Below are 14,670 nucleotides of genomic sequence, written 5' to 3'. Positions count from 1 at the left end.
AAGGGGGGGGGGGGGGGGGGGGGGGGGGGGAAGCATGTAAAATTGATCTGTTTTTCAACATAGTCTAAACTGACCTTGAATGCTCATGCGTGCAAGCGAGTATTCAACTTTGTGTGCAGGTGGATGCAGAGGATGACAGCTAGCATTGTTGTCTCCAGATTGCGTGTATATTTATGCATGTGAGGCACAGCAGTCTCTGTATCTACAGTACGGTTAGGATTTGCATGTGTGTGTGTTTTCCTCTCAGGAGAGTTGGCAGAGATAAACTAATAATACCAGAGAGACAATTAGCCTCCCGATCCCGTGCCAGGAGGCCCCCTTCCTCTCACGCTGTCGCCACGTGGCCGGCCGCATCACAATCCCTGCTCTCGGATCATTGCAGCGACCACTGGAAGTCAAATCCTGAGAGGCTTTCACTTGGCAGACATCAGTAATATTACTTTTCGAAATAGAGTAGGTAATAAGCTGGTATGGTGGTGCAGGTATTCTGATGGTTAGAAACACCTTTTAATAACTAGGAGGACCATTGGTTCGATCCGCTTAGCAGTGATGTGCTCAGACCCCGTTAACTTCCTAGTCACACACTATTCATTCAACAGTATAGCATTACATAGGAAATACAGCTTCATTAATAACCAACAATAATTCACGCTCTCTAACTAATGTGACTCAGGAGACTATCACGCAACAACAAACATTTTGTTTTAGTTACTCGCTCTGTAATTTGAATTTACTCGCTTAATTTGGCTTACTGAGAGAGGAATTCACTGACAAACATTATGTTGCTGGATCGGCGCTGATGAAGAGTACATGCTCCTCGTTTGCTCTGGGTAATAATTAATCGCTATGTGCAGAGCTGCGTCGTGGCTGACGTTTGAAGGTGCATTAATATTCATCGGGGGGTTTTGCGCATGTCTAATGAGCGTGGGTGTTTGCTGGTGCGAAAGCCCTGATGTTAGTGCATTACTGCATAATGCATGAGCTTACAATACAGATCAGTCCTAGCACTAAGCCTCTATACAGACAGTGGTCCTGACTTCTGAGAGGAATCTGAATTAAAGCAAAAACGAAAAGAAAAAGAATCAAACCATTAATAGAGTCAGATACTCTATTGGTCAGCTTTGGACTATCAAGCGACATATACACTATTATTTTATTAAGACCTTCAGCATAATCACCACGCTGCTGGAGTAATCTCTTGTTTTAGACTCAACAAAGCTGTGCCAGCTGGTTGTTCAGGTCTCTTCCTGGCCAGGGTTATGTGCATCAGCTGGAGGGTCAGTGCTGTTTGGTCCTGATGAATACAGGCCACCTCCGAACCTGATTAGGATCCTCCTCCAATCTGATTACAATGCATACCAGGGCTTTGACCTTTCACCTTGCTTCCACATCCTCCTACTGCACTGAGCCCCTCAGAGACTGGGGGGTGGGTTTGCACACTGCCCTGTTGCCTGACAGGAGTTGATTTGAGTAAACTCATCAGGGTTTGCGGTGGCCATGTGCGTCCCTGCTATAAAGTGTGAATATTAACATTTAATCATGAGGAGCACACGCCTCTCCTGGGAATGTTTGGGACATATTGTGATAACGTGTGTGTGTGATTAGATACCGGGGTGGGGTATTTTGAAGGCTATCTGAGGTGCCAGCCTGTGTGTGGCTAGTGATGACCTCCCCCCCTGCCTGCCTGCCTGCTGTCACTACAGGTGACGTCTGGACAGCTGCTTGAATACGCCCACACACACAGACAAATGTGTCACTTCCATGCAAAGTGGGTGGCTTTTACAGCCATACCATAAACTTGCAGGATAAACGTGAAATATAATTGATGTTTAAAAGTGTAGTGAGGACTAGTGGATGCATGTGTGTATTAGGGCTGTCAATCGATTCAAATATTTAATCGCGATTAATCGCATAATTGTCCATGATTAATTGCAAATTAATCACACATTTACTATCGGTTCAAAATGTAACTTAAAGGGAGATCTGTAAAGTATTTAATACTCTTAACATGGGCCTGGACAAATATGCTTGTATTATGAAAATATGTATATACAGTATATTTATTACTGGAAATCAATTAACAACACAAAACAAAAATTGTCCAAAAACCCTCACAGGTACTGCATTTAGCATTAAAAAAATGTCAAAGCATAACATGGCATGTCAGTGTGCTGACTTGACTATGACTTGCCCCAAACTGCATGTGATTATCATAAAGTGGTCATGTCTGGGAGGGGAGACTCATGCGTATCTATAGAACCCATTTTCTTCCCTTTGAAAATGGCCATGACAGTTTTTCCTCGCCAAAATTTAGCGCAAGTTTGGAGCATGGCGTGGTACCGATGGATTCCTTAGGTTTTTATAGTTTCATCTGATGCCAGTATCTTCACTCTAGCTTAAAAACTGAGCTCACTACAACCTCTGAAAGACTGATTGCGTTAATGCGTTAAAGAAATTAGTGATGTTAAAACTAATTTGCTGGATTATCCTTTTAACTTTGACAGCCCTAGTGTATATGCATGATAAAGCATATTAGTTCTAATGAACCCTCTCTAGGGCATACAGTGCTGCAAAAATGTCACGAGAGCAGCACACATTTCTGTGGGTCAGAGCTCCTTCCAACTGTACTGTATGGGCTCTCTCACTCAACTCTAAAGCTTTCTCTTCACCATTAAACTGTATTTGACAGCACAGTGGGGCTGAGCCTGCTTAAATCTCACTAAAGCTCTGAGTTATTTCTCAATGTGTTTGAGCCCCTATAACCTCTACCTCCATCAAAGTTTCAGGCTTAACACTAGTGTAGATTAGGAATGTTTTAGTGCTTTGTTAAAGGCTCCGCTCCGGTTTTAATAACTCCAGAGAGTTTTGTATATATGCATTTCAGCAAATCCATATTTACTAGCTTTTTACCCCGATTTGGTTCCCTTGAAAGTGCAGCTGCCCAGACTCCCAGATGGTACAAGACTGTATTATTGATGTAATAGCACAGACAGGCTCAATATAATATATATATTATTTTTATCTTTACTCCGCTGACCTCTATTTCACTCTCCATCCTGCCCACTTTGCACTTCAGTTAAAATACACATGCACTGGATTCCTTCCCCCAAATTACTATTCCTACAAAGTGCAGAGGGGTTCCCAGTTGGTATGACACAGAGTGCAGGTCAATACTGCTTTTTTTAACCCCTTTTCTCTGCTTCTCTTTCTGATACCACTGACCTCCATTTTTCCATTTCACCAACACTACCGCTCTCCTTTTTCCGACCCCCCCACCTCCCCTCTCTCCTCCACATGTGTCAGTGTGCTTTTAGAGGCCATGCATCAGTCACAGTTGATCTCCTTCCTCCTACCGAACTCTAGTTCCATCAAATCTATCTATCAGAGAAATAAGAAGTGGACGGGACCTGCCATGTTCCGTTCTGTTTCTAGATCCCCGGTGATATTGTGCTCCAGAGAGCACTTTTGGTCTTCAGTGAGCTAATGAGAAAAAGAAACTTCTGTCCTGTAGGCTGTGCAGCACGTCAAGGTCACGTCAGCCCGAGTTAAATCTAACTCTACCAAGCCGAGCACATCCCAGGATTACCTTCAGGAGGGACGAGAAATGAATCATAGATGCACTACAGCTCAACCCCCCTAGTATAGGTTTAGACAGAGCAAAGGAATAATGAAGCTCAGGGGCCTATCGCTGCTGTCAGAGTCAAGAATGTGGGTGAAAGCAGATCTGCTTTTATCCTCATCTTCGCTGCAAGCAATTGTCATTCTATTCAGCCTACCCAGACTCCATTATGGAGAGAAAACACTGCCAAGGTCGCACTTTCTTTCTTTCTTTTCTTTTTTTCAATTAAAAACTAAAAAGTGAAAGGAGCCTTGTGAGTGCGTGGCTGATGGTACTTTGCCCAGTGTGTGACTGCTGAAAAGCCCACAGGGTGAGAGTGTGCCTGCACGCACTTAACAGTGAATTAGTGATTCTGAGGTCATTTAGATGAAAGTGGAGAAATGTGCACGTGAGTGCGTTTACACCCGTTAGCTGAAGTGAATGTGTAGGCCTGTTTGTGTGTGTGTGATTTATCAGGATTCATTGATCCGGCATGGAAAACCTCTTTAGTGCTGTGAGCCAGGGGGCTTAAATCAAGATCGACACACTGTCAGAGCTTCCTCAAAGCTGATACCAAAAGACAGACATCATTAGGGATCAATGGCACGTCCTCTAAATGTATTTTAGAGACGCACCCCTCTTAAGGGCTAAAAAAACCATCAATCTGTGAGACATCTGTGAGACATGCCACTCGTGAGGCAGCTAGCTGAAGTGGGAGGTGATGCTGGTTGCTGTGGCCAGATAACCCACATCACATCTGGAGGCTTTAGAGTCAGTTGTGGGTCACACGTGACAGTAGTAGTAGCAATGACTGGTGCAAAAAATGGAAACTGAAGACGCATGTGAGTTTTCACACTTCTTCTTGTTATATTCCTCTGCCGTCTCAGTGAGTCTTTTTCTTTAACTTTTCGACCTTTTCTCCGTTTGTCTTTCTAAACTGCCCGCCCCCTCCAACTAGCACAGGGCAGGCGGTGATCTGTCTTGGCATTCATGTCACAAGAAATAATAAGGCAGTCGACATCAACACCCCAGAGTCCTCTAGGAGTCTTATTACATTAGCCTCACGTCAGACGGGGAACAAAGAGCAACCTTCCTTGGATCTCTTTACCACTCAACTCTGACCTTTCAATAATCAAGATAAAGTGTCAGCGCTGCAGTGACAGCTGAAATTCTGCTCTTATGTCCATCTGTAGCTTTGCACTCTCATTCTTCTGATTGTAATAACTACAATGGCTTTCCTCTTTATGAGATTTTAAACTTCTGCCCACTTCTGACCTTTTAAACTCATCCCATCAACGCAGATACCCTCCCTCGTCTCTCTCTCAATCCCCCGCCAATTGAAACAGCACTTAAATTAAGGGGAAAGCCTCGTGTCTGAAAGCTTCATCGACCGCGTCAACGAGGTGGAAAAACCAATCATGTTTAACATTTGAATGGCCTCCACATTACGGTGATTGACAAAAAGCACAACACCATAATTTATGTGTTTGTGAGGGGAAAAATGGTCAGAGAAAGTGAATCATTTCAGGATGACAGCTGTTTTTTTAAATGGAGAGAAGGCAACAAGAGCAGTTACTGTGTCAGCACAGCATCCTGCAGAAAGGAAGCACTGCGAGCAATCGTGGTGATGCTGCTGAGGTGGAAACACATTACATTTTTTATGAGTGTGACTAGAGTGTAAAGATAGACTGAACCACACTGATAAACACTTCTCAGCATTTTTTTTATATATTTGGCTTTGCTTTATCGTTTCCAGAGAGGCAGGCGATGGGGATGCCCATCCTGTGAGGATAATGTGCAGCCATCACTGTAGGCACATTCCTCTCAAGACATGAGATTGAATTTAATGAAGTCATGCCTATTAGAGTGCGCCTCCTTACAGTGTTACTGGCTCTTTGTGGAGGTTTTAATCCTGTAGACTGCAGCGTAGCGGTGAAATGTGTCTTATCGGTGCTTGGGGCTAACATTCGAGTCTTTGGCGAGGAAGACTGCCTGGGAGGTTCGAATGTGATGTCGGTATACAGCTGAGATGCTGTAACTAAATGGTCGTGAATGAAGCGGCCTGTACAGAAACAAAAAGGCGTTTTACACTGCGAAGCTTCCAGATATGTGGGATGGTGGAATAATGACATTATCTAGTGATGAACACACAGTCAAAATAAATACATCTACATACAGAGGAGCCTTGTAGATATGCAGTAACGGAAAACACCAAACACAAAAGGCAACAGTTACAGCCAAACTGTCAGTTGCATCCCATGATGAAATTGAGACATTCACCTAACCTCCTGACTCAATATGATGAGCCAAGCTGTCATGGTCCACCACTGGTGCTGAATTTACTCTCATTAAGCCTTTTCTCCTTCTCTAACGGATTTTCCTTCTCTTTCTTTCGTACCATTCTCATCGTATCCTAGTGCCCCCTTCTCCCCTCCACTTACTCTCCCTGCCTGAGCTTTTGGGCTAATTTGAAACCCAGGAGACAAAGGCCTCTTTCAGTCCTGGTCACAATGCCAGCTTCAGTGCCCAGGCTGCCTCCATTTGCCTGCCACACACACTCCTCCTAGCGCACACAGAAGTACCATTAGACGGGTGTCATTATCCTCCATACATGAGGCAATTTACACTCCGGCCCCTTTTATCTAACCAATTAAAGCTGGCTGGGGCCCGCGGTGCTGCATCGGGGTGTTTATAATGGGAATGGCACCTGCAGAAAGGCCGCCATGCGGACCACCAGTGCATCACTCGTTACGACAAAGCTGTAGATCAGGCATGCAAGAAAGACTGTATTCCCTTTTCTAAATAATCTCAGGTGGGAGATTGAAGAGGTACAGTGTCTTTGTAGAAAGTAACAATGTTCAAGTTGACTCTTGAACGGCTGCAGGCGGTAAAGTTTTACACTCGTATTCTGTTTCAAAAACGTGTCCGCTGAGACACATCTGGCTTCCATTATGCCAACTTATACCAACTTAAGATGCAGAGCTGAGCAGCAGCTGACCTAATTATAGTAGAATTTGGAGCTTTCCGGAACGTAAGTCGTTTTGAGAGACAGGCCATTTTTAAGTCTTTTTTTTCTACTAATCTCAGTAGGAAACGCTGTTGACATCTGTGTCAAGCAGTGACTCACAGAAAACAGCAGTGATTCCTGCAGCTGCCTGCCAAAGACTTAAGACGGAGGGGAGCCCCCCTTTTAACTCACCCCCCCTCCCAATTACACTGGAATTACCAACTTGACCTGCAAAACAGAGGACTCAGCTAAATCTGCTGTAACACAAACACAGGAAGATTTGAATACTGATGGGGTTTAACTACCACGTAGCGAGAGCATTATACAGAGAGGAGGGAAAAAAGAAGAGCCGAATGTCACACTGCAGAATGCCTAATGTGAAGCCCAGAAGCACATGGGCCTACTTTTGATTCTTTTAACAAAACAACTGTGTGGTGCTCGGTGCGGGTAACAACACTGATGTTTTAGCACCAAAATGCAGTTGTGGTAAAGCCTAGTTGGAACCAAAGAATCCCTGCACAAAATACTGATACTGAAATAAGAACATATAGAAAATAGAGCTCCTTCCTGGTGCAGTATGTGATGTACCATGCAGCTACCTAGAGCTGTGCGTGTCACATTAATAAGTTAAATCGAGTAGTCTGTTCCTTCTCTCCTCATATAGCCCAACTCCTAAAACAAGCTGCTACTTCAAAGTTCCTACCCCCTCTTTAATTTAATATTCTAGCCTTTTCATCCTTTCATGGCTCCCTGTCTTTGTGTCAAAAAAGGCTTCCTCAAAGCTCCGCACATCTCAGTCTGTGCGATTTCAACCTGTACTGCTTTCCTGTTAATGCAATCTCTTCATCACCAGCTCCATCACACAAAATCGCACATACATGGCCATTGGCAAAGACACACAACCCACGCTCTGCTCTGCTCTGCTCTGCTCCACTCCGCACTGCACTCTTGTCTCTTCTAATGAGGTCAATTAGCAGTGAGTATATGTAAATGGAAGCAGTGAAGAGGTCAGACATTGTCCAAAGTGGGCCGCAGACAATAAAGGTTAGCATTATCATAGTTATGGAAGCTTAAGAGAGCAGAACGTGAAAAATGTTTACTGGAATGTGTAAGGATGTGCTGTGATTTAGGGAGATGGCTTGGTTATGAGTCACCAAAAAACACATTTCAGTTTACAGAAGGCTGGTAAAGAGTTTGTATGAGGTGAAGTGTTTATAATGACACATGTTATTAAATGCCACAGCTGGGGCAACAGGTTGAGCACCATAATCATCCAATGGTTCACACAAATTTAAGATAGTAAATGATTCAGTATTCGGGTAGGATCATGTAATCTTTTCCCATGGCCTCAGTGTTTTTTCTCCATCTGTAATTATAACTCCACCCTGCATTACAATAGGGTTGGAGAACATCACATTAGGCTTGAAGGCAAAGTGTTGCTTCCATCAGCCTGGTCTCTGACTGTCATTACAGTGTAATTAGTCTCATCTTAGCATGTCAGGAACACACCAGTCGTTGACTCTTCAATCACACCCTAAATCTATACAGGCTTGAACAGAAATATCTTGGCTCAAATCAGTGATGAATATCTGTTATGTTTTCTGCAGCTTCAGACAGATAAAAAGACAACATCAACAGACACGCCTGTTGTTCTCAATCGCTGCAGGCAAACAACAGCAGACGCCCTCTGCTTCAACTTAGAGGTGAGTTCATTTTCAAAGTATTGACGCAAGAAAAAGTCTTCTGTTGAACAGTAATAATCTTTGAAATGACTTTACACAATCCTCCTGTGTTAACGTTTAATCATATGTGCATTAGTAGCATCCTATGATACATCTCCAGCTGACCGAACACATTAAATCGTAGCCCCTTTTTAAAACCAGGAATACTTCTGTTCTAATTCTGCTCGTGTACCCCCCCGACTCTTACCTCTCTCATGTCCTGGGAGATGGTGTTCAGGCGTTCGTTCTCAGACTGGGTATTGGTCAGGATGTTGCGTGCCTGGCGGAGCTCGTTCTGCAGCTCCATGACCCTCTGCTCGTAGTAGGCCTCCTTACAGGCTGACTCCTGGATAAGAGATTCCTCACGGCTCTCTCCGTCCGCTGCCACCTTCCTGTGATTGGAGTAGGCTTGTCCAAAGGCCTGGAGACACAGCAAAGAAGGAAAAGAGCTGTTGTTTAGAAGCTATAGTGTTAAGAAATATGGGTTTTTAATTCACCATTAATACTACAAACTAGAGATATATGTACATCAGGGGATGAAGCATTAACTGGCTATTACAATTCTTATATCAGGACTGTAACTGACAAACGTTTGCTTTGTGATTCAGCCATTTTAAAGTGACACTAATCTCCACTATTGTGGTTCAGCTGGGGACTCGGGCTCAAAAAACTCCCAAAATACTGCCGTCGCCCAGTAGGGATAATCAGTTGGGCTCCATCTGGGCTGCATCATCCCGTCTTCCCCCTTTGCTCCCCCGTCCCTCCCTCCCCTACCCGCAGGATGTTGGCCTCCCCTGCACGTGCTCTGCAGTGACTCCACAGATGGGAAAATCAAACGGGAAAAGTAGAGCAAATGGACTAGTGTCTGGGTGATCATGTATTCTAATGCTCTTAATACCTTAGGAGATCAGAGCAGAGTATGAGAAGGTCAGCAGATATTATTTGACTTGTAGAGGGATGAAATGATGAAGATTAAATAACTATGGAAGACATATATGCTAAAGCTTTCTCTAGGGGGATATTCTCAGTTGAAGGGCTGCAGTTTGACTGTGCAATATGACCACTATAAATAGTGCTGCCTTAATTTTGACCTAAATTTGTTAATGGCCTGCGAGGCAGCGACATATGAACAGAGAGACAAACGCAGAGAGACAAAGAGGGAGGGACAGAGCGAGACTTTAACTACAGCAGAATCTAGGTTAGGCTACATTCCGCCTTCTCAAAATAATCATCCCGTTGATTACAGATTTCATTTTCCAATCCTGTAACCACCAGTGATCCGATGGAACTTCTGATTCTCATCTCGCCTCACAGCGCGAGTGCAGGCGGTAATCTGAAATCACCTGAGGCGCCGACTCTGACCTTGTTTGCAGCTGCATGGCACTCTCTCTTCTTTCTGACCTGCTACCCCACTTACATCTGCACGTGACTGGCTGCTGCGGGATTTTCTCTGTTTGACCGCATATTGTATTAATCCCAGTAATTCCTTTAGAGGAAGGAAAATCTGGAAATTTGCACTAGTCGAGCTGGCCTACTTGCAGGACTTAGACGAATATGTGAATGTGTAGAACTGTTTCAGTGGGTTACAGAAGTGCGTGACATCATGTCTCGTGCAGGGCGGCTGCAGTATCTCTCCACGTTCCAGGAAAGATGACAATCCAGACAAGGATGTAGAGATAAACCCTCCTACTGGGTTGCAAATTGCAACAAGTTGCAAAAATTGAGTTTGAAATGGTGCTAACTGTCACTAACACGAGGAACCACATCTCTGGCAAACCACATCTTAACACATGCCTGATTGTGTTAATGTACAATGTCACAAGACTTTTTAAAATTTTTACAGATGACTGACTAACTGATGACTGACGACATTTTCAGCCAACACACGAGAGCTGAAATGAGTTGATTAATCAATGAGTTGAATGGCAGAAAATAAATAAATCACTATTTTGATGATTGATTAAAATGTGATGTTATTTTCCAAGTCTAGTTCAACTTCTCAGCTGTGAGGATTTGCTGCTGTTCCTTGTCTGATGTGATAGCAAACTCAATATCTTTGTGTTTTGGACTCTTGGTTGGAAAAAAAGATATATCAAATATCTATATTTCTGACATTTCATGTACCAAAGAAATTGATTAATTGAAAAAAGAATCTGCAAATGAATTGAAAAATAAAAATACTAGTTAGTTACTGCCCTACAACACACATTGACCTGTATTCAGTATAGAACTGCTACACAAGACGTACGGCATATCTAGTAATCACGGTGCCTTAACCACTGGACGGTGAGTAATCTTACAGCCAAGGGTTCAATAAACAACCAATATCAGTAACTCTGGATAAGAGTATCTGTTATAACTCCTCATACCTTCCCCACCACCTCCCTCCTCTCCAAAAAATCACACCATCAATCAGCAGGAGACTGTATTTGATTAAAAAGTCATTACAAGAGAAGAGACAGGATTAACCTAATCAGAAACCAGGGGAATCCCATCATTATAATCTTGGTGAATGGTGATATCGAAGGGACTCCAATCAATCCAATCCAAGAGGCCTGTCCTTCAAACATAAACTAGAACCCCTATAGCCAAAACCCTTTGACCCAAGGCCTTTAATCTCAACTCCCCAAGCGTGGGTTTAGGCTACTTTTAAGGGAGGGTGAATTGGGGACACACGCGACCAAGCCTGTAATCCCACAGTGAGCTGCCCACCCAATTTATAATTCATCTTTAGCTTGCCATATGTTGCAGGTTTTTTTTTACATGTGAGCGTGGATTATTAATCTCTTGTAAAGCTAATCAAAGGCAGGTTTTTAGTCACGCTGTCTGGGCTGGATTTCCTCACAGAAGGCTATATGATATCATGATGCTACATAAGGAAAAGTCAATAATTCAAGAGATGTATCCCTCTATGGAACCCGATGTCTGATTCCAGATGAGTACATACATGATGGGCTGAGGTTAGACACCCTGCTGGGCTGGTCTTTTATACCGTGAGCTGCTATGTGGAGATCAAAATACATAATCACCGTGATCAAAAAGCATCATGTGATTGAGGATGATTGATCAAATGAGACGAGTCACCTCTGATCTTAGTTCTTTTTCTCTCAGCCGTCACAGTTATTTTCATTACTTCCTCATACATTGCTCACACCAGAACAGATGATCTGACTACCCTAGTCATAAGATTAGCACATGGATATTTAAAAAAAGGTATAAATAAAGACTCTTGCATGGGTGCATGAATGCAGACTGGTTTAAGGAAGGATGTCGTTGCTATGCCTTCTTTTTTAGTTTTAGATGTATCAAAACACTGGTTTCCCTAGTAATGAGGTATATTTTACACCCAGGGTGGTAAACTCAATCTGCTATCCGTAGGTTAATCTTTCAGCAAGACAAACGTTGCTACGACAGCGCGACTGCTCGTGTGTTTGTGTTCAAAGCATGCTGGAACGCGATATAGCCGTTGCATTGTCCTCTGACCAGAGACACAGCCTTCAGAGGCAAAGTCCACTGATTAGAAGGTGAGATAAATCAGGACTCAACGGTCAATCGCGTCTTTTAGCCATGTGATCACAGTTCAGTAATAGAGGTGGAATGCTAAACACTGTGGCTTCTAAAGGCTACAGCCCGGCTGCGAATGTCCGACACCTTACATGGTGAAGGGTGTTGAAGCAGAGAGAGAATATAGGTCGCAGGGTTCACCCGCTCAGAATCTTCCTGCGCATGTTTCTCTGATCCTTTGAGTCGAGGGCACAAGGGAGATTGGCTTCGGGTCTCTGACAGGAACCAAACAGATCGATACTGCCGGTCTCAGAGGCCCAAAGGAGCTCAAATACACCTAATCTAAAATTCTATTTTCGGTGTTTCTGTGGCATGAAGCAAGAATAGGGCGTAGGTAGGGATGTATCCAGAGATAGGACTACTGTAGACCCTCTGGAGTAGAGAATAAAAACCACTGGGTACATTCAAGTTAACACATACACATGTTCTGGTCACAAAGCTGGATTTAAGTAAGAGGCCAGGAGTATTTCAATCAATACGAGTGAGTCATCTTGAAAACCCTTGCCTTTAAACCAAAACCCAATTAGGAAACTCTACGGATTTGGATCCGATTCTTCTATCACTGGTCCAGCTATAATCATCTCATTTGTTAAAGTTTCCATTTAGCCCCCTGTGCTCTCACAGCCTGGATTTAATAAGAGAGTAAAGCTTGCTGCAGGAGGAGAGGCAGACAGAAATGGAGAGATGGAAACAGAATAAGACAGAGAGGAGTCAGATTGCTTCTTTGTTGCTGAGCCAGATTGAAAGAAGCTAACCATAACCATAGAAGTTAACCATATCCTTTGCTTAGCTGTACATATCAGGGACTCAGTGACCATGGTATTTTCTATTGGTTAGACCATGAGGCTGATTTTGAGGCATAATACTGACATGATAATCTCACTAGATGATGCCAGATAGGTCACAGCAGGGCATGCCTACTGTGCAATATCAGACCACAAAACCTAGAGATCCAGAAACGTGATATGAGAATGCATTTGGTAAGACTTTTGGACTAGAGTGGGCTGAGATTTTTCAGTCTCCCCGGCAGCATTCTTGTGCTATGACAAAGACGGCCTGTGACGAATGCTGAACAATATAACGCTATGTCATTTAGATCTATTTAGTTAGTCATACAGATGGAGAGAGAGAAAGAGTTGGGGTTGACCCTGTAGGCCAAAAAAAAAGTGTTCCAGCAACCCCTGAGGGCTGGTCAGTGTTCGAGTTGTCATTGTAGGCGATTGTGGAGGAGGAGAGCTGGAGCAGGGAGAAGAAAAAACACACACTGAATGGATTCTTCTGCCTCGTGAATCACAGCTCACGTGGAGTCAGTTAGTGATGATGAACAGAGACAAGCTCTCTTGCCCTCTTTCCGTCTCTCTCTCTATCTCTATTCGCGGGCCACTGTGCAGCCAGCGAGAAGTGACATACTGCTTCGAGGTGTGTACAGATTCTTCTATATTTAGCTGTCCATTATCAACTGTTCATAATTTACAACACATACATATAACCTAGCACTGCACTTTGACCCACTATTCTACACTCCCTTTATTTATTCCTTTAGGACCTGTTAGCTCATCATGTTTTTTGTTGTTGTGAGGAATGCAAACTGTGTCACATGGCAGTGTATGCTTGTTTAAGTTAACTGACAGCACTGTTGCTGATTAGCGCGTGTTATGCCAAAGCCAATGACACTTGGTATAATGAGTAACAGAGAAGCTAATTATTTACTTCAGACTTTACTCCTCAGTGGGATGGAAATTGAAAAGACAGACACTCGCTTTCATCCTCTGACAAATCCGTGGAGGTTATGATTAACTCTCCGCTGGTTTTGACTTCTCCCCATTCCTGCTTTTTCTGACAGTCTCTCACCAAATCGTCAACTCTAAAATTGGACCTTTCAAGCAGGGAATTTACTATGGCAAAATTATAAGAGGTGTAATTCAAAAAATAAGTAGAAGAAACTGTGATATTTAACAGTTGGATATGTGTGCGAGTCGTTATATATGTGCCAAACTAACAGAAGGAGAGGGGGGGTGGGGAAGAGGTGAGAGAAATGGGAGGGAGGCAGAGATATTAGCTGTTGCCTTGGCACAGAGCCACATTGATTCACTGCATAGCACAGAGCCGTTGGGTTATTATTCACACGCAGGCCTGGACGATTTCACACACATACACACATCCCGTTTCCAATTTTCCCAGCGTGCCCTGCAGTCAGCCATGCTGCAGCACCTGGTGTTGCCGTGTTGAGGCTTGCTCTCCCTTCTGAGATAAAGGGAGGAAGAGGCGAGTGTTCAAAGCCTCGTAGGGGTTCAACCGACACTGTGTGCAACTCGTGTTGTTGTCAACATGTACGGGCGTTGCATTGCATGCCAAAGGCAAGGGATGCTCCACAGAGAATATAAGACAGCAGAGGTTAGAGGAAAAAATAACCACATGTGAGTTTTACGAGACACGTATTTCTTTAAAAAGAAATTATTTCGCTGCAAGTGGACTGGCTGAACGTTGTAGTCTCATCATGAGCATTAAAGGGCGTGAACCTCCGAAAAACAACTGCAAAGCTTGCGAATCTCTTGAGTTGCAGGGCAGGACAGAGAACGAGAGAAAGCCTGGAGGGATGGAGCCACTGGGAGAAGGTATACACATGCAATTAAAGCACACACACACACACACACAGGTCTCTGCGTATGAGAAATGTACTAATCAGACTCATGAGGCCCTTTACAAGCCTCACTGAAGAAGTCGTCCTCAACCATAAAAAAATATCAGAATAGCCTAATTGGGCTGCAGGAGCTCAGCGA

At 43.7% G+C, this 14,670-nt stretch overlaps 1 protein-coding gene across 5 annotated transcripts in view; it reads right to left on the bottom strand.

Moving 5' to 3' along the window:
- Window positions 1-14,670, bottom strand: part of LOC141772649 (protein bicaudal D homolog 2-like) — a 44,228-nt gene that overhangs the window by 17,312 nt on the left and 12,246 nt on the right. For all 5 annotated transcript variants that reach the window (XR_012594937.1, XM_074643877.1, XM_074643878.1 and 2 more), the window contains exon 2: window positions 8,535-8,747. Coding sequence is in view for 4 of the 5 variants with exons in the window: in XM_074643877.1 (XP_074499978.1) it covers window positions 8,535-8,747 (213 nt within the window). In the remaining variant the exon portion in view is untranslated. The remainder of the gene's footprint in view (window positions 1-8,534; window positions 8,748-14,670) is intronic.

Source organism: Sebastes fasciatus, chromosome 8, assembly GCF_043250625.1.
Source record: "Sebastes fasciatus isolate fSebFas1 chromosome 8, fSebFas1.pri, whole genome shotgun sequence".
Classification (NCBI taxonomy): Eukaryota; Metazoa; Chordata; class Actinopteri; order Perciformes; family Sebastidae; genus Sebastes; species Sebastes fasciatus.
The sequence above is the reverse complement of the archived record's forward strand: the minus strand, read 5'-3'. Positions and strand labels throughout refer to the sequence as shown.